At 54.7% G+C, this 16,829-nt stretch overlaps 7 protein-coding genes across 7 annotated transcripts; 4 read left to right on the top strand and 3 right to left on the bottom strand.

The window, feature by feature from the left end:
* Positions 1-1,010: 1,010 nt before the first annotated feature.
* Positions 1,011-3,145, top strand: G647_05613 (uncharacterized protein; the record flags this gene model as incomplete). Its single annotated transcript, XM_008729940.1, has 8 exons — positions 1,011-1,070; positions 1,121-1,255; positions 1,299-1,654; positions 1,735-2,250; positions 2,305-2,351; positions 2,441-2,525; positions 2,575-2,820; positions 2,878-3,145. 8 exons carry the CDS (start codon positions 1,011-1,013, stop codon positions 3,143-3,145), a joined length of 1,713 nt encoding a protein of 570 aa, XP_008728162.1.
* Positions 3,146-3,422: 277 nt separating this feature from the next.
* G647_05612 (uncharacterized protein) lies at positions 3,423-4,880 on the bottom strand (the record flags this gene model as incomplete). Its single annotated transcript, XM_008729939.1, has 1 exon — positions 3,423-4,880. The coding sequence occupies one exon, from the start codon at positions 4,878-4,880 to the stop codon at positions 3,423-3,425; it is 1,458 nt and encodes a 485-aa protein (XP_008728161.1).
* A 1,828-nt stretch (positions 4,881-6,708) lies between these two features.
* On the bottom strand, positions 6,709-8,565 carry G647_05611 (uncharacterized protein; the record flags this gene model as incomplete). The annotated part of the gene is made up of 1 exon (XM_008729938.1): positions 6,709-8,565. One exon carries the CDS (start codon positions 8,563-8,565, stop codon positions 6,709-6,711), a length of 1,857 nt encoding a protein of 618 aa, XP_008728160.1.
* A 788-nt stretch (positions 8,566-9,353) lies between these two features.
* On the top strand, positions 9,354-10,235 carry G647_05610 (uncharacterized protein; the record flags this gene model as incomplete). Its single annotated transcript, XM_008729937.1, has 1 exon — positions 9,354-10,235. The coding sequence occupies one exon, from the start codon at positions 9,354-9,356 to the stop codon at positions 10,233-10,235; it is 882 nt and encodes a 293-aa protein (XP_008728159.1).
* A 47-nt stretch (positions 10,236-10,282) lies between these two features.
* Positions 10,283-11,088, bottom strand: G647_05609 (uncharacterized protein; the record flags this gene model as incomplete). Its single annotated transcript, XM_008729936.1, has 2 exons — positions 10,283-10,912; positions 10,981-11,088. 2 exons carry the CDS (start codon positions 11,086-11,088, stop codon positions 10,283-10,285), a joined length of 738 nt encoding a protein of 245 aa, XP_008728158.1.
* A 721-nt stretch (positions 11,089-11,809) lies between these two features.
* On the top strand, positions 11,810-13,387 carry G647_05608 (uncharacterized protein; the record flags this gene model as incomplete). The annotated part of the gene is made up of 3 exons (XM_008729935.1): positions 11,810-12,047; positions 12,101-12,752; positions 12,835-13,387. 3 exons carry the CDS (start codon positions 11,810-11,812, stop codon positions 13,385-13,387), a joined length of 1,443 nt encoding a protein of 480 aa, XP_008728157.1.
* Positions 13,388-15,140: 1,753 nt separating this feature from the next.
* Positions 15,141-16,285, top strand: G647_05607 (uncharacterized protein; the record flags this gene model as incomplete). The annotated part of the gene is made up of 3 exons (XM_008729934.1): positions 15,141-15,580; positions 15,663-16,196; positions 16,246-16,285. The coding sequence occupies 3 exons, from the start codon at positions 15,141-15,143 to the stop codon at positions 16,283-16,285; spliced, it is 1,014 nt and encodes a 337-aa protein (XP_008728156.1).
* Positions 16,286-16,829: the final 544 nt, after the last annotated feature.

Raw genomic sequence — 16,829 nt, 5'->3', positions numbered from 1 at the left:
CAGTATGCCGTTCCGGGGGCCTTGGGGGCTTGGCTGGGCGCCAGCCGAACTCGCTAGGTGGGATAGACGTTCCCTAGACAGCCAATTGCGCAACTCCGGGTGGCCTTCCACCCCCATCCGGACCGAACCGGCAGCACGCCCAACCCCCAGTAACCCTCTTTTGTCTCCGTCTCGACCACACATTGTCTTCATGCATCAAGAAGGTTTCCTCGACTATCTTTCGCTTGTCGGTCGATGTCGATCGCTCTCCTCCAGCCAATCCACGAACCCATCATCCTAAGCAGACAGTTCTGTGTCCAAGCAATATCGATTGGCGGTCAGCGGCACCTGTCCAGGATCTGGCTGCATTCCAGTCACTTCCTTCACCAACGACAGCAAATCGGTCAAGCTGCGCCCTCTTTCGGGCTTCAGCTGCCGAATCGAGGCACGATCGATGTCGAAGATACCTGGTACAGCAATCAATCCGATCTGCCGAAAGGCATTAGCGAGCGATCAACCACGGACACACCATTTGTGCTGGTGGGTGGCAGGAGCGGAGTTGTGTAACTGCACCAAGCACCACAAGCAACGAAGCCTGGCACTTCACGTACACTAGGCAGCTTCCATTTCGAATCAAAAGCCTGAAAAGTAGCATGATCTGTATTGCAGATCCACAACTCCAGCGACCTCGCACCCGAGTGCTGCCGTCTTGCCTTGACGATGATGAAGATCCATGGATAATGGTGGTCAAGGCCGACCACGAGTGTACCCAGTATGCAGTCAGTCACGATATGCGCCGAAGGGATCCTGCTGTGAATCCCAAAACAGCCATGTGGAAGGGGCTACACACTGCCATCTACGTCAATGCTGGATAGTTGATTGATGGCCTCCGTGCTCTCCTTGTCCTGGCAGACCGGTCAGAAATCTGTCTATACTTATGATTACACTCCATTATCATCTTTTTCCCCTTCTTTGCTGCTATTCTTATGCCGTTGCGTGCATTCTTCCCTTGACTCAAGCTTGTTGTTGCTATGGCCGTACCGGAACCAAGTCAAAGCCGCCAGAAGAACATCTTCGTGCTCTGTTTTGATGTAAGTGCCGAACCTGCAATGTTGTGTGGCAGCTAGTGACGGTATTGGAGGGCACCGGCAACAAGTTCAGCGGCAAAGAGACCGACAGCAACATCTTGAAGCTCTACCGCATGCTCGATCGCACTGATGTGAATATGTACACCTTCTACCAACCGGGCATCGGGACGTACATCACAACTCACTCGGTACGTTGACCTACCATCGAATGCTGGGTGCTTACGCTCGTAGATCCAAACAACGTCCACTCTCGGTCGAATCCGGTCATGGTACCTCAAAACCAAAGATGAGGCCGTCGGCACGTCTTTCGCGGATCACGTCATGGGAGGCTACAAATTCCTCATGCGATATTACAGCTGCGAAGACGACTTGTACTTCTTTGGCTTCAGCCGTGGAGCTTATACCGCTCGCTTCCTAGCAGAAATGCTGGACCACATTGGATTGCTGGCAGCCGGGAACGAGGAGCTCATACGGTTTGCTTGGAAGACTTATGCCAAATGGGCAGCCAGGAGCAATGACGGCAGTAAAGAGGCCCACAAAGCTGAGAAAGAACAGTACGAGTTCATGCGAGGCTTCAGAGAAACATTGTGAGTGCTCAGAGGCATCGATCTGATCCTGCAGGATGTCGTCTTTTGCGCTGATGCAAGCGATCTAACACCCACTGCAGCAGCAGACCGGTCCGCCGTATTCGGTTTCTCGGGCTTTTTGACACGGTCAACTCGGTGCCCCGGTTCGAGTCTGCGTGGATGCAGAGAAGTAAATTCCCCTACACCGCCCGTTCATCAGCCAAGGTCATACGGCATGCTGTCTCTATCGACGAAAGGCGGGCCAAATTTCGACAAGACCTCATCGGTGGCAGCCACCAGCAACACGCGGACCATACCGAGCCCGAGATGCATCGGTACGAGTCAGATCTCGCGCAGATGAATGAGAAAGTGGAGAACCAGGAGTCTCACGAGCAAAAATCAACGCAGCAAGGTCCAAGGATTGCTTTTTCGAACTCGATAGGGGGTCATCTATCAGTGCCTGATCAGGTTGCACCCAAAAGCTCATCCGACAGTCTCGCGGGACCTATGCATTCTGCTTCAACCGAGCATCTTCGTGAAAGACCAAAGTCGCCGCGGAGGCATGCCAGACGCACATGGTCCGGGGCACGTCGTCCACAAGACATCCAAGAAGTGTGGTAAGCAACAGTGTAAAGACATAGGTCGTGCGCCCGCTAAAGCAAGTGAGCAAGGTTCGCAGGTGGCCACGGTGACATCGGTGGTGGCTGGGACAAGTCTGGTGAGCATCCAATTCTTTCCGAATGCCCGCTGGACTCTCTAGGCCCCTGCGGCTCTGTCATTACAGCACCCGCTAACACATACGCACAGACAGAGAGCACTGGATGCTCAGTCACACGCCGCTAGTGTGGATGCTGCACGAGGCGCAAAGGGCAGGGTTGAAATTTGACCCTGGGTATGTCGTTTCTTGATGCTGTACCGGCGCAATGGCTAATGGTGCCCAGCAAGATGGCTCGCCTGGGATGCTCCCCTCATGCAGTTGACGAGTTTGGCGAAAGAATTGAGGATACTACCACACGCCAAGCGTTTATCGAAAGGCTCGAGAGCTCCTTCACCGACTCTGTAGCTCACGATTGTCTGCAGTTCGGCAGTGGCCTGCCTCGTGGCACCGTGTCTTTCTGGAAGATGATGGAGTACCTTCCATTTCGACGAATGGACCTGCAGGATGGGAAGTGGAAAGCGATTCGTTGGTAAGTTAAAGTACATGGCCCGGTAGTGTTGCAATCTTTAGCTCACTCTTGATGAAGGCCGCTTCCTATGGGTGAAACTCGGGACATTCCCGACGATGCACAAATCCACATCTCGGTCATCCGACGCATGCAGGCGAATCCACACTACCGTCCAGGAAACCTCATCGTAGGTGGTGGTGGTCGGGGAGTGAGGAAGGCGCCCGAGAAATATGGCATTGGCGAATGGCTGCCACACCGGGATGAGGGTGATATTATCAGGCATACCGTTGTCCGCAAGAAGCGATCGAAGTCGGATTCTCCAAATGCGATGCCGAATGGACAGTAGGGGTGAAGAGCTCAGGTGAGCATTTACGAGGCGCACCAGGTAACAGTCGAAGGCAGAGTACGAGACGCTCTTTGATATTGCTCTGGTGGTGAGTGGAGGGACCTAAGCTTAGGACTTACTATGCATACACTTGAGGAGTATGTTCCAGAAACCACGCCGTTCTCGTCCTCACGTGGCTCCGACATCCAGCTGCCGTCAATTTCAACTTCATGAGACTTTGATCGCGGCCAGCAAGACGTATGAGTGCCGTGAAGGACTCGCGACTGTGTAACGTTTGTCAGAGCCAGCTGGGGTCGTCTGACCCTAATGGCCTGGGCATGATATCCCACCCCACGTTAATGCCCTCGATAGCGGCGGCATGTCTGACAGCCTTGAGTGTCCCAAAGTCAGACAGTCTGGACTCGAGATACACCTCAGGCACGCCCTCCATTGAGTCAGCATCCCACTGAAACCCCGACAAGCCTTCATACTGGCCTAAGCTCCTAAGGTATTTCATCGTTCCGACTAGACTGACGTCGACTTGCCACGACCCACCTTCCCTAATCTGCCGATACAGAGCAGCCAAAATTCCGGCTGCGAGGAAATAGCCGCTCGCATGGTCAAGTGCTTGACAAGGCATAGGCTTGGCAGGAGGATCGGTCTGGCCGAAGTGCTCGGCTTCAGAGACGTTCATTCCCGAGCATGTCTGCACGAGCGAGTCGAAGCCTCGCCGTTGGCTCCACGGGCCGGTGGGACCATACGCAGAGAGGTTCGCGCAGATGATGCCCTTCTTTCCGTCCTGCTCTCGTCTCGCAGCGAGTTGCGCAGGCGAGAGACCCCTCGCTGCCAGACTGTCCGGACGATACCCCTGAAGGAAGACATCCGCGTCGTCGATGAGCTCTAACATCTTCTCCCGATCCGTTGTTTGATTTAGGTCCAGTTGTGCGGTCCTCTTACCTCTTCCCGTGTCCCGGTCAATGCTGGGTAGGTCCGGCAGATCTGGGCTTGTGATCCAGAGCACATCCGCGCCGTGGGCGGCCAACGTCCTCCCGGCCACCGGTGCAGCGATGACGCGACTGAGTTCCAGAACCTGCAGCCCGTGGAGACACCTCTTCCTGCCACCAGCGGCGGTAAGGTGGTCAGGGATCCCAGCCGGTGAATCGGCGATCTTGGTGATTTGGATTGGAAAGTCTGCCACGGCTTTCGCGTGAGGCAACTCGTCCCACTGCTCGAAGCTCCTCAATGCGGCCACCACCGCACCTGCACCGACAGCTGCATCTTCAAGATCGACTGATTTCCAGGTCGCAATCGCGCGGCTCACGGCTTCCCGATCCGCGTCTTCAGCGAGGCCAAGCAGCTTCTTCGTTGCGGCGCGGTGGTTCGGGAAAGAGTCATGAACGCGTACGTATCCGTCCAAAGTCCTGTGCAGACCGCCTATCGGCCCCCATGTTGAGGGCATGGGCTTCCCGTTGATGGTGAGGAGCCGCTCGGACTTGAACTCCAAACAGGCACGGCGGACAGGTACCGTGACCTGCGGGATGAACTTGAGGGTTTCGCGCTCGGAGTGGATCAGAGCTGCGAGTAAAGCTGTCAGAGTGATTGAAGTTTGTGCTAGATGACCGATTTTGAACGACGAGGGGAGACATATAGTATCGGCGTCCGAGATATTGATGGATTTGAGAGCTTCCTTGGGGAGGTTGAGAGTCTCCCACAAGTGGGTGATGCTGTCGATTGTGCGGAAATTGACCCTGTTCATGACTGTGGACCGATGTCACGATAAGTATTATCTCGTAGTCTCGACACAAAGGCAACTGCAGGGAAATTATATGAGGTGTAGATAGGCATGAGGTCTTGGTCGGTTGGACGTATCCAGTACGAAGACTCCTGCCTGCACACCACAACTATATGATGCCTCGGCTCGAATGGGGGCTTAATTAGTGAGCCTTTCTGAGTGAATTTCGCATGACGCCGGCCACTTACTGTATTATTTTGAATATAGCTGGCATGGCACCCCATGGTAGCCCAACCACTTTACATATGCCTCAGCTTTGAGGAAGCTTCGATAAACATGCGTTTTTTGTGCGACCACGTCGATATGGCCCATCTGTCAACATACCGATCTCCTTGCCGCGTGTTGGCCTCGCCTCTGCCGGTCTCTATGTGCCAACAGATCCGTATCCTGCGCAGTAGCACTACCAGAGCCTCGGTGGGAACAAGGCAGGAGGAATAGTGTCGGTGGGAAGTGCGATTGCGAGTTGACGTAGTCATGAGTGACGGGATAAATGCTCGAAAGAGTGAGTGAAGTAAGAGACATGTCAATAGAAGAAGGATTAGTCGAAGCGCGTTAGCCGAAATGAAAGTGAGGTGAATGTAAAGTAAGTGAGTGTAAAGGGAGGTAAGACGAAAACAATTCCATTGAACAAACAATATCTGAGGTTTGCCTCAACGTCACCAAACTTGTAATCACGGCAAATATCGACTTTCTCCCTTTAACACAGACGAAGATATTCTCCTGCCTGGTGTGACCTCGATTCTTAAATGCCACGTGAATTGCCAAAGTATTCTGTTACAAGCATTCTGAGAATGAGTGATATACTCTCAGCTCCGCTTCAATACCCCTCAAGCTTGACGAGCGCACTCAGATGAAGATGGAGCTTGACACCGGCAGACATGACGCGCAGGTGCGAGTGCCGTCGGTGAGCCTGCCCCGACGGTCGCTCAAGCGGCTCGACTTCAACCACCTCCCAACCCATCGAGGCCAAGTATTCGGAGCCGTCACGTACATTGTTCTGAAGAGAGGCGCGGGAAGCTACCAGTCGCTTTCAACCTCGCAGACTTACTTGATCATGACGAGTCAATCTATCTTAGATCCAAGCATGAACGGTTTCTACCTCGAACAGACCACAGCCTTCGTAACCAACAGCAGCGAAACAGCGGGACTTGACCCCTGGGACGACAGGGCCTGCCTCGCCCCTGATTGGCAATACCCCTCGTGAAGATCCCTGTACAAGGAGCTCAAGCCGAGAATGGTAGGAAAATCCAGATTTCCAATGCGACGGAGATCACCAACATGACCGAGTTCAACCAGTACACCTGCATGGCTCTCGGACTGGACGAGTACAACTTCTTGCTCCAGGGGAGAGGGAAGCTACATAAAGGAGCATGGCCCGCCATCACAGTGGCTTACACCAAGAACATCACGATGAGATGTCTGTTGTGTTCTGTTCACATGACAAGGACTTGACGGGTTGACGGGTTGACAGCTTGACCAGCTAGACAAAAATGATAATCATGGACAGGCTTGGTTTTGACAACGGTGAGTCCAAAAGCGAGATATGACCACAGCTAAAGGTTCCGATCTTGCAGCATGAGAAACAGGAAATTAGAGATTATTTCTCAGGTATCGATCGATTGATTGCTCGAGTGACTGCTGTTGCCGTGTTCTCGTCCGAGTAGTTTCGCTAGTAGCTAGCGTTCCGCTGCGATACCAATACTGCATACTCCGTCCTCCATCCTGGTTTCGTGGTCATTAGGTACTAATCAACTCCTACGCACGTACTGATCTGCTTTGTGATTCTTTCGCCTTAGCAAATATCCAACCTCGCGACACTGGGATCATGATCGGAGAGTTGCTCCGCCGAGGCCACCCACGTATTCACATGGACGTGCTTCAAGTCGGGCCGGCCCCCAGGCGAGCCCGCAATCTTGGGGCTCACAAACATGTGGTCCAACTCCTGACTGTTCATCTCAAACAGATAGGTGTACCGTTCCTTGGCCGCCACGCCGGCGGCGTCATCGAGATTCACGAGCCCGGACACGGCCACGAACGTCTCCAACGGCGCCACGAACGCGAACTCGTTGAAATCCCCGGCCGCGACGACCGCGGCGGCCGGGTCCTCGGCCAGGATGCGCGCCACAAAGTCGCCCACGACGGTGGCCTGGGCGACGCGCTTGTCGACACCGCCGTTGACGGGAGGGCGCGGGTCCCCTTCGATGGTGGAACTCCCGCCCTTGGAGGTGAAGTGCACGTTCACCGTGAAGAGGGTGGCCTTGTCGCGCACCGTCTCCCACTGCGCGGCGATCGGTTTGCGCGAGTTCTCCCACGCCGCGTTCGCGGGGTCGATCAGCCCGGGGTTATATTTCAGCGTCGGGCCAGGGAGGACGGCGTTGGCGTCAAGAACTGTGCCCGGGGGAGTAGTGGTGCCGTTGCTGTTGGTCTTTAGATTCAACACCGCAGGGTTGTACAGGTATGCCGGGCGGATGTTGCCGCCTGGCTGGCCGCCCTCTTGGTTGTTCTGGGGGTCGATGTCGGTGTACGCGTACGAGACACCGCCCGCGGCTTCGATGGCCGCGGCGAGGGCCTCCAGCGTGGCGTTGGCGGACACGACGCCGTCGTCCGTCGGCCCGCTGTTATCTTGGATCTCCTGGAGGAAGACGAGGTCGGGGGAGTTCAGGTAGTAGGCGATGTGCTGGGCGATGGATGGCAGGCTGCTCGAGTTGGCCGCTAAATTCTCCACGTTGTATTGCCCAACTGTGATTTTGTGGCAGTTACCTTTGGAGGTCCAGCTGATCGGGGGTGGAAGGGCCGGCGACATCGAATCAGTCACGCTGAGTGCCGTCAAGGGGAGGATGTAATAGTAACCGAACTGCTGGTAGACAACACCCGTGATGTCCCCGAGCTGGTCGCCCAGCTTGATGTCGGTGGGGTGGACGGTCCCGTCCAGGGGCGCGCCGATGATGATGGCTTCCGGGTTGGCGTCCCCAGGCGTCATCGTCAAGCCACCTCTGCTGTTCTTGCCCGTCTTCCTCCAGTTGCCAGTGACCCAGGTCTCATTGAAGGAGTTGGGTTTGGCGACGGCGGAGGCGCCCCTGACGGTGACGAGCTCGCCGCTTAGACTCTCCCAGAAATCGAGGCCATATGCCCATGGTTGCAGCACGGGGTTAGTGGTCGATATCTGGCTTGCGTTGTTTGGCACGGTAAAGACATCGCCCTCGTCGAGCAAAGAGTACTGCTCCGTGGGCGGGCTGGTATCCTGTTTGCCCAACACGACGGCACTGACGGGATTGCCGCGCGACACCACCTTGGCGTTGGCAGGGCGAGTGATCTCGGTCAAGTAGAGATATGCAGCGTTGGAGCGAAACTCGGAGACGAGCCCATCGAGGACAATTACGTCCCCGGCCGTCACGGTGAGATTACTAGATAGCCTGCCAAAGACGTAGATGGATTCCGAGGTGCGAATGTCCGAATCTGGCGTCGTAGAGCGGATCCATAGCCCATTTGGCCCTGTGGCAGTGACCAAGCCTGTAACGTTGGTGACGTTCTGGTTGCGGTAGGGCGAGATAAACCTGTTGCCATTGATCTGAGCAATGGTCTGTGCTGTAGCACAGGACAGTGAGAGCGCAGCGGCAGTGACGTGCGCGAAGATCTCAGCGAACCTCATGGTGAACCGAATAGAGAACGAGCGAACGGTTCACGGCCAGGCGCAGGCGTTAGATACGATCTGGCGTTCCATCGGTATTTATGGACGCTGGGATACAGCATGAGCAAATGGTTAGGAATGCCATATTTCTTCTGCCGAAGACTGTAGGACCATGCTACATGCAGGTATCCAAATTGAAGAGTAGCTCGTATGAAGCTGAACCAGAGTGTTCGACAGGGTATCGTGGTTGAGGTGGCGGTGATTGGCCCAGAAGATGCGCGTTTCTTTAGCCAGCGAGATTGCAATCTTGAGGGAAGGCGATCTTTAATTTACCATCTGCAGGACAAACCGCAAGTCTTGAGAGATTCAGCAATGCATTCAACACGTGCTGAAAGAGAAGCAAGTCTTTGGCTTGGTCTTCGGCTTGGTCTTCGGCTTGGGTCAAGGGAAGCTGACACGGGGGTGAATGGACCTTTCTGACACCCTCTCTCAAGTCAGAGTTGCAAGTGACAAACTGATCCATTTCGCAGAAGGCACTGAGTACTGGGGTCTAAACAGGATGTGAATAATTACCAAGGTGTGTACTTGTTACTGTGCAGCGAGCGTTAGTCAAAGGCCGCAAAGATGAAGATCGGCCTTTTACCTGCATGCGACGTCGCATTGAGGCCAAAGTGAGCAACAATTAGCACGCGACACCCAAGATAAATTTTCAGAGCCCGCTCAAGTCAACCTCAGCCTCTAAGACTTCGCAAGCACGCAGCTGGAGCAAGACGACTTGAGCACGAGGTTGAGGAACTCGGTTGGTTAAGATGACGCTACACCTTTACACGCTCTCACGGGACCGTGTCTCGGACTTCAAGCTTTTGCCTGCCGTCGCACGAATACACCTCGCTGCGTGGATGACAATCGAGCTCATGCAGACAGTGTACTCCAGCCCCGAAAGTTCTCATCCCATTATTAGGCAGAAATACCTCGACCGACACACACATTCGTTGCAGAATGAGCCGCAATGTCGGTGCGTTGTGGTAATCGACGACGAACTGAAAGACGAAACTGTCCTGGAACACGAAGAGGGCAGTACCGGGACTGAACAGGTCTCAGAGAAGCCCCGTGGGCGTGTCATTGCTGCAATCAAGTATTATCTCGTCCCCGAAGGAGGCCCGCATCCGGATACCGGTACGCAAGAGGTCATCGACAATCCCGATCAGCCCGTCCACGGCTTGACACATGAGAACGAGGCGCTGAGGAATGCCTTCGTCGGGCCAATGGTGGCCGCCCGCAAGCATGCGATGAAGACTCTCGGCTCACATATGGTCATTGACGTCCTGTACACGGATCCTGCACACCAACGCCGTGGGGCGGGCGGTATGCTTATGCGTCATGCCTGTCGTGAGGCCGATGGTCTGGGATTGCCCACCATGTTGGAGGCTAGTCCTGCTGGAGTGAGCGTGTACGAGGCCGTTGGTTTCACGAAGGCAGAATGGCCCGGGGCAGAAATCTGGATCGACCTAAAGAGATGGGACAACGGTGGGGATAGAGGTCAAGAATTCGAGGACGAGAGGCTAAGGGCGGATCCCGGCAGGAAGGATGGCTGGTACGCGCAGATCGTCATGGTCAGGCCTGCACAGGCTAAAGGGGACAGTGGAAAGGTGCCCCGAGAGCCGGAAGACCAAGACGCCATTGTGGTATGAGGAACCTCCTAATTCTGTGCCGTCTTCCAAATCCGTCAACTTGCAATCTAGATCTTGCCAACGAGCAGACAGCCGATCATCTTCCGGGCCGTCAACCACGCCGTGCGGGCAAATGTAAGGAAATCCAGCGTCGAGAAGACCGTGTCGGCAAGCCCAAATGGTAGCATCGGCGGAATCCAGCCCTGAGCCAGTTCTAACGCCCAGGCTCCGCGGTGCATCTTGTACTGCTTGACCTGGCCTCGAGGGAGATGGTGCATGCTCCCCTTCGGATACCGCTCGAGTGCCAGTGAGTGTGCTGGGTAAGCCCACTGCTCGCCCTCGAGGATCATGAAGTAGTCGTCGGCTGTATGGCGCCCGGAATGGCCCTCAGTTCCGAGCGCCGTGCCGAAAATGATCAGGTACTCGGTGATGCTGGCGTGAATAATGTACATCGACCCCATCGCACCACCGGCGTTGTTGAACATCCATTGCTCTGGATATGGCGAGATGGGCGAGATGTCATGCTTGCTAGGATCGGCACCTGGGAAAGGATCGACGCCGACGAGTGCTGGTCCGTGTATCTCGCGAAGTGTCGAAACGATGTTGTGAACCACGCCGGCGGTTGAGTTGGGATACAGGCGCAGGCTTTCGTCTACTAGCTTCTGCAGCTCGGTATGATCGAAGATGTACCACCTGGACTACGGATTCAGGCCGGCTGCGTCAGCAAGAGGTATAGAAGAGCGATAGTGGATCGTCTTGTCCGTACCTTGATGGAATCAGCCCATGAGTACAGGCCGGCCAACAGAGTCAGGATGAGCAGGCCGATTGACCATTTCCAAGCGAGGTGGGAAGTTTTCGCAGCAGTATTGCCCATTTTCCCTTCGGCAGTATATCGACAATCTCTCAACTGGGCAGCTAGGCAGGAATGCACGATGTCCTCGAAATTTGTAGCCGGTGCTGTCGAGGGGAACAGAGCGTGATCCGGGAATTCGCGTTCCGGCCAGCCGTGAGAGTCGCGGCCGACTCAGCGCGTGTGGGAATTTCTTGTGAAGCCCACACCAGGCAACCAAGCAGTACTCCATGTCTGAACTGCTGCGGAGGCATTGAAACCATTAACGTTCTCATAATGTAGTACTCCGTACAGTAATCATGCGCGATGTGTAAGACTCCCTCTTGCCGGCGTGGCGTCTTTCAACCAGTACTGTACGACACCTCGTAAACCGAGCCGGAAGAGGCAGACGGCGTCAAACGAAGTCACCGTCATCAGGCACCCAGCAGCCGTTGTCTTGTCCTGTCTTCGGTCTTATCTAATTAACCAGAATAAATCTCCCACCAAGGATAATCGGGATACAGGAGCAAGACCGGTCAGACTATTAATACCCATCCGCTACCGATGTGTAACCAGGCAGCAATCTTCCAACTTTCATCACTGTTTGGCAAGTTCCGTCCCACTCAAGTTCAGTTGCTACGCTTACATTTCTTGTCAAACGCGCAGCACCGTACAGAAACGAGAAGACCGCCACCAGGGTCCTTCGGTGTTATCTTGTTGTTGACTTCACCAGCCCAGGGTCAATTGTCATCCACCGCTGGAAGACATGTGGCTTCAATTCCTTCTGCTCGCCTTCGTCGTCGGCCTTGGCTTCAGCGTCTTTTTGTACCACATCAACAGCGTCTTGTCCACCACTCCGGAAGAGGTCGCAAAGATCGCGGGCAAACCTTGGACAGACGAGGTCATTCGAGAAGCCTACGAGAAATGCCGCAAGAGCAGACCCGACTTCAAGAAATATCTGCCGCCGAAGCAGGATAGACGATATATCGTGTTCGGAGGATCAGGTGGGTGGCCTTACGTGCACAATATGCGTTCGCCGTCGTCTGACCGCCTAAAGGTCTCGTCGGCGGCTGGATGGTCGAGCACTTGATCATGCGAGGTCAGAACCCTGCTGCCATCCGCATTGTCGACCTCCAGCCTCCCTGCCGAGAGTTGGCCGTCACAAACAACGTCCCGCACTTCAAGGCCGATGTCACAGATCGTGCCGCCGTCGAAAAGGTTTTCAATGCTCCCTGGCCAGCCGAATTCGCCAATCTGCCACTGACGGTCTTTCACACCGTCGCCTACATTCATGCCGGCTATGGCAAAGCAGACTTCCTTGACACCTTCATGAAAGTGAATGTCGAAGGCACAAGAAACGTGCTCGAGGCTGCTCGGGCGGCTGGATGCGACATCTTTATCGCCACCTCATCTGGCAGCATAGGCATCAGACCCGCTAATTTCCTCTTTCCACCATGGCAGAAATATCCCAGAAACTTCGTCCAGATATCGGAGAACGCAGACCCTCCGTCGCTGGACAAAGTGGAAAACTTTGCAGGCTGTTATGCCTATTCGAAAGCATTGGCTGAGAAGTTGGTAACCGACGCCGATGACATGAAAGCAGGGTTTAGAACCGGTGCCATCAGACCGGGGCACGCCATCTACGGACATGGAGCCGAAAATCGGAATTCTGTCGTCTACGACTATTTGAGACGAGGCGGTCTTCCAACGTGAGCCAATGTTTTCCCCCTCTTCGTTGCTGGGCCGCAAGACGTGCATGGCCATGGCTGACGGTTTCTTTCTAATCGATAGCTGGCTTTACCCGCTTGTCCTTCAATATGTCTCTGCGCAGAACGTCTCTCTAGCTCACCTCTTGTATGAAGCACGTCTGCTCGAGGGCCGGGACGTCGGTGGCAACGCCTACTGTGTCAGCGATCCTGGCCCACCGTTTCGGTACACAGACCTGTTCCGCTTGCTGAGCACGCTGGCTCACCCCAAAACGCCCATGCATTTCACCCCGGTCCCCGGTGTGCTGCTTGTCTTGGTTGCGCACCTCCTGGAAGGGTATATCGTGCTGCAGCGTCGACACCTTAACTTCCTGCCTGCGGTGACAAATTACGAACTCACCATGCTCCAGCCTGCCGTGTTCAATTACTCCACTCTATACATCATCTACGACGATTCCCGTGCGAGGAAGGAACTGGGTTACAATCCAGGACACACCACTCTCGAGGGATTGTGCCTGCACGTGCTGGAGTGGAACGAGAAAGTGGACGCGAAGCTGAAGACGGAAGGCAAAGTGCCCGACGAAGCGAATACTCTGGAAAAGAACGTGCCTGTAGCGCCCAAGGGGGCTGCCATCTGATCAGACCTGTCCGCGACGGAAGCGGGCGGCGGCTTCCTGGATCTCGCAGAAAACAAGTCCTCAAAAGCGGGGGACAAACACAGTGGACAACAGGCTCCCAGGCTATGCAACGTATAGAAGGGACTTTCATCGATTCCGCAGTTTTGGATTACCGAGAAATGCTGTTTCGGCGGCGCTGGTGTACAGGATAAACCTGTCCCAGGACTCGGAATCGAAGATGCCCGATGGTGTGACGCCCAATGGAGCCGGAGCATCTCGAGCGACTAGTGCTGTTCGGGTGATATGTCAGTGCTGAACGGGTGCATTCAACTGCCACAGGCGGCGAGGCCATCTGGTCTTGATGGTCCTAGGGTTTTCGAACGCTAGCCGTATAGACCATAGGGCTTGCCTCCTCGGCGCCAGACGTGTAGCCATCACATACCCGTGCGGCGGCCTTGCATTTGTGGCACGCAGGCCAGACATGATCGCATTTGATGCCCTCCTTCCTGCGTCCGTCTGGATGGGCATGTGACGTGGATGCACGGATATCACGGGCAAGACTCACTTGCACGTTTCACAGCCTTGTCGGGACCCGGCTTTGGGCCCAGGAGAGCTCTGTTGTTTGTGTCGGCAGGTGCTGTGTCATTAGGCAACGGCACGACATGCTGGCTGATGGGTGGTGGATCGCCACCACCAGAAATATTGGCCATCGGGGGCCGATGAGATTGCGATAATGAGTTAACAGCGAGTTGACAATCAATCCTAGATCGAGCCATCCATTCGTGAAAGTCATAGACTGCGGACAGATGGCCACCACAAATGATCATCGTTATGGACGGACAGATGAGAAGTTTGGAGTATCTTTGGTCCGACTGCCATCGTCAGTATTCTTGGCACGGACGGACACGGCTGAAGGTGCCTGAGAGGTCATGGTTCGTCCACCTCCGCTGTCACGAGCTGCAAATCTCAATGGCCAGCATTAGACAATGAATGGTCTCTCTGGTGTTGAGGTCATCTTACTGGCGCGATCCGGGTTGAAGACATTGTCAGGTGGGGAGTTTGGCTGGGGCGGCACATCTGTAAAACCATAACGCAGATGTCCTCTGGGGGACTCATGGAGAGCAGGGATCTCCAGTAGAACAAAAGGGTAAAAGTCCCCTTTGGTTCTGATTTTCAGTCTGAATCTCCGTACAAACAACGACAGTCCCTCGAAATTTGAGGCCAGCGTTGGCGGCGAATGTATTTCCACCCACCCGATATGGTTCCAGAATGGTTATAACCCTCATACTGTATAACCAAAGTCCGGCATGCCTGTATAGCAATGGGCATGCTAAGGGTCGTCAGAGACACTCGTGGGGGTCCACCCCGGGGGAGCTGGACCGATTGGTTGCATAAGCGTGGAGCGCAAGTACCCTTTACGGTGCTTGGCTTCTTTCAAATACCTCACTGGGCACTCTTAATAGTATAGCAAAGGCTCTGTAGTCTGCTGTACTTGTATGACTCGGTGGCGGAGTTAGCAATTGGAATTCAGCAGTTAGACTTTCGCCCGTGAGCGGACCAATTCATGTAGGTTTGCGAAGGGACATGCGCCTGGCGTGATGGCTACATAAGAAGGAGGATCCTCAATGCTGGAGGGAGTACTCTCCAGCTTCATCTCACATTCACATTCACATCCTCATCGTGAGATTTCTTCTTCGCTATCATCGGTCAGCTTGAGCACTCTGCACGATCACATATCTCCCCTACAACCGCGAGACGGACCCCGCCAGCAGAGATGTCGACACCTACGAGGACACTGGGCCGCAACGGTCCCCAGGTCACGGCCGTCGGGTTCGGCGCGATGAGCATTGGTGGCGCGTACGGCCAGAAGGACACCGAAGCAGACAAGCTTGCCGTCCTTGATCGCGCCCATGCCGTTGGGGAGTGGTTCTGGGATACCGCCGATGTGTACTTCGACAGCGAAGACATCATCGGGAAATGGTTCAAGCAAAACCCAGAGAAGCGCAAGGATATCTTCCTCGCGACCAAGTTTGGGCTGCAATACACGGCAGACTTCAAGCAAAGCGAGAGATCGGACCCGGAGTACGTCAGGGAGGCGTGCGAGAAAAGTCTCAAGAGGTTGGGTATTGAGACCATCGATCTGTACTATTGCCATCGGGTCAACCGTGAGACACCCATCGAGAAAACCATCCAAGCTCTGGTGGAGTTGAAGAAGTAAGAGGACCCTGCATGCGAGAGAGAAATCGATCGTCTCGTCGTCGTCGTCGTCGTCGTCGTCACTGACACCGATCTCCAGTCAAGGCAAGATTCGGTACATTGGACTCTCCGAGGTCTCACCATCGACTCTTCGTCGCGCCTGTGCCGTCCACCAAGTCTCGGCACTGCAAGTCGAGTATAATCCCTTTGTGCTTGACATTGAGAAGAACGACCTTCTGCGCACGTGTCGTGAGCTGGGTGTTGCCGTCGTCGCGTACTCCCCTGTTGGGCGGGGATTCTTGACCGGACAGATCAAGACCCTGCAAGACCTGCCGGCCAATGACTTCCGTCGCTTGATACCCAAGTACTCTCCCGAGAACTTTAGCAAGATCATGGATCTTGTGTACAAGTTTGAGGCCGTGGCAAAGAACCACGGAGCCACGCCTGCACAAGCCAGTATCGCCTGGCTGATGGCCCAGGGGGACGATATCATCCCGATTCCCGGCACGAGGACCATCAAGTATCTGGAGCAGAACACTGCCGCGGCTAGTCTGAAGTTGACTGAACAGGAGGTCCAGGAGCTGAGGGTGGCGGCTGATGCAACTGAATTACTGGGTGACCGATATCCGGCCATGTAAGTCCACCTCTTATGGAGCTTTGTACCTGTGCTGACTTGACTGAAGGATGATGGGACCCATTATGGGTGAGACAGTCCCCTTGTAGTCCTGTGTTGGTGAGGTATCGGCAAGCCTCTTGAATATCAGTGGAATAGAGACTTAACGCAGGGTATCATACATACTTGCACTATTAGCATCAGATATCCTGCACCCTGGGTGTTCTTACGCAGTGAGATAACTCCATTAACATCCGGACCGAATCAGCTGTCCTTGGTCTGGTGTTGATTTCACCAATAGCAATCAGTTCGCTTGTCATTTCGCTTGAAAGACAGGCGACTTGAGTGGCAGGCTTCGCACACGAGGCACAGGTTACAGTTCTAGGCTCTGTTGTCGATCCGGGATGGTTTTGGCTTTAGAAAACCGCAAGACCTCAACAGCGTTCGTAATCCGTCTGCCTGAGATTATCTTCTACAAGGACGACATGCTGGGTATCGTTTGCCTCAAGTGATGGAGCGGAGACAAAGGCGCAGCCCTGCTCGCACGACTCGTAGTTACGAGGAGACGAGGGTGGTTTGGTGTTTGGTATTTGGCAGAGCTGTAGAAATCCCTGGTGCATTTGTCGACCCATCTTGATTAACAGTGATCCTCTG

The sequence above is a fragment of the Cladophialophora carrionii genome, assembly GCF_000365165.1.
Source record: "Cladophialophora carrionii CBS 160.54 unplaced genomic scaffold supercont1.4, whole genome shotgun sequence".
Lineage (NCBI taxonomy): Eukaryota > Fungi > Ascomycota > Eurotiomycetes > Chaetothyriales > Herpotrichiellaceae > Cladophialophora > Cladophialophora carrionii.
The sequence above is the reverse complement of the archived record's forward strand: the minus strand, read 5'-3'. Positions and strand labels throughout refer to the sequence as shown.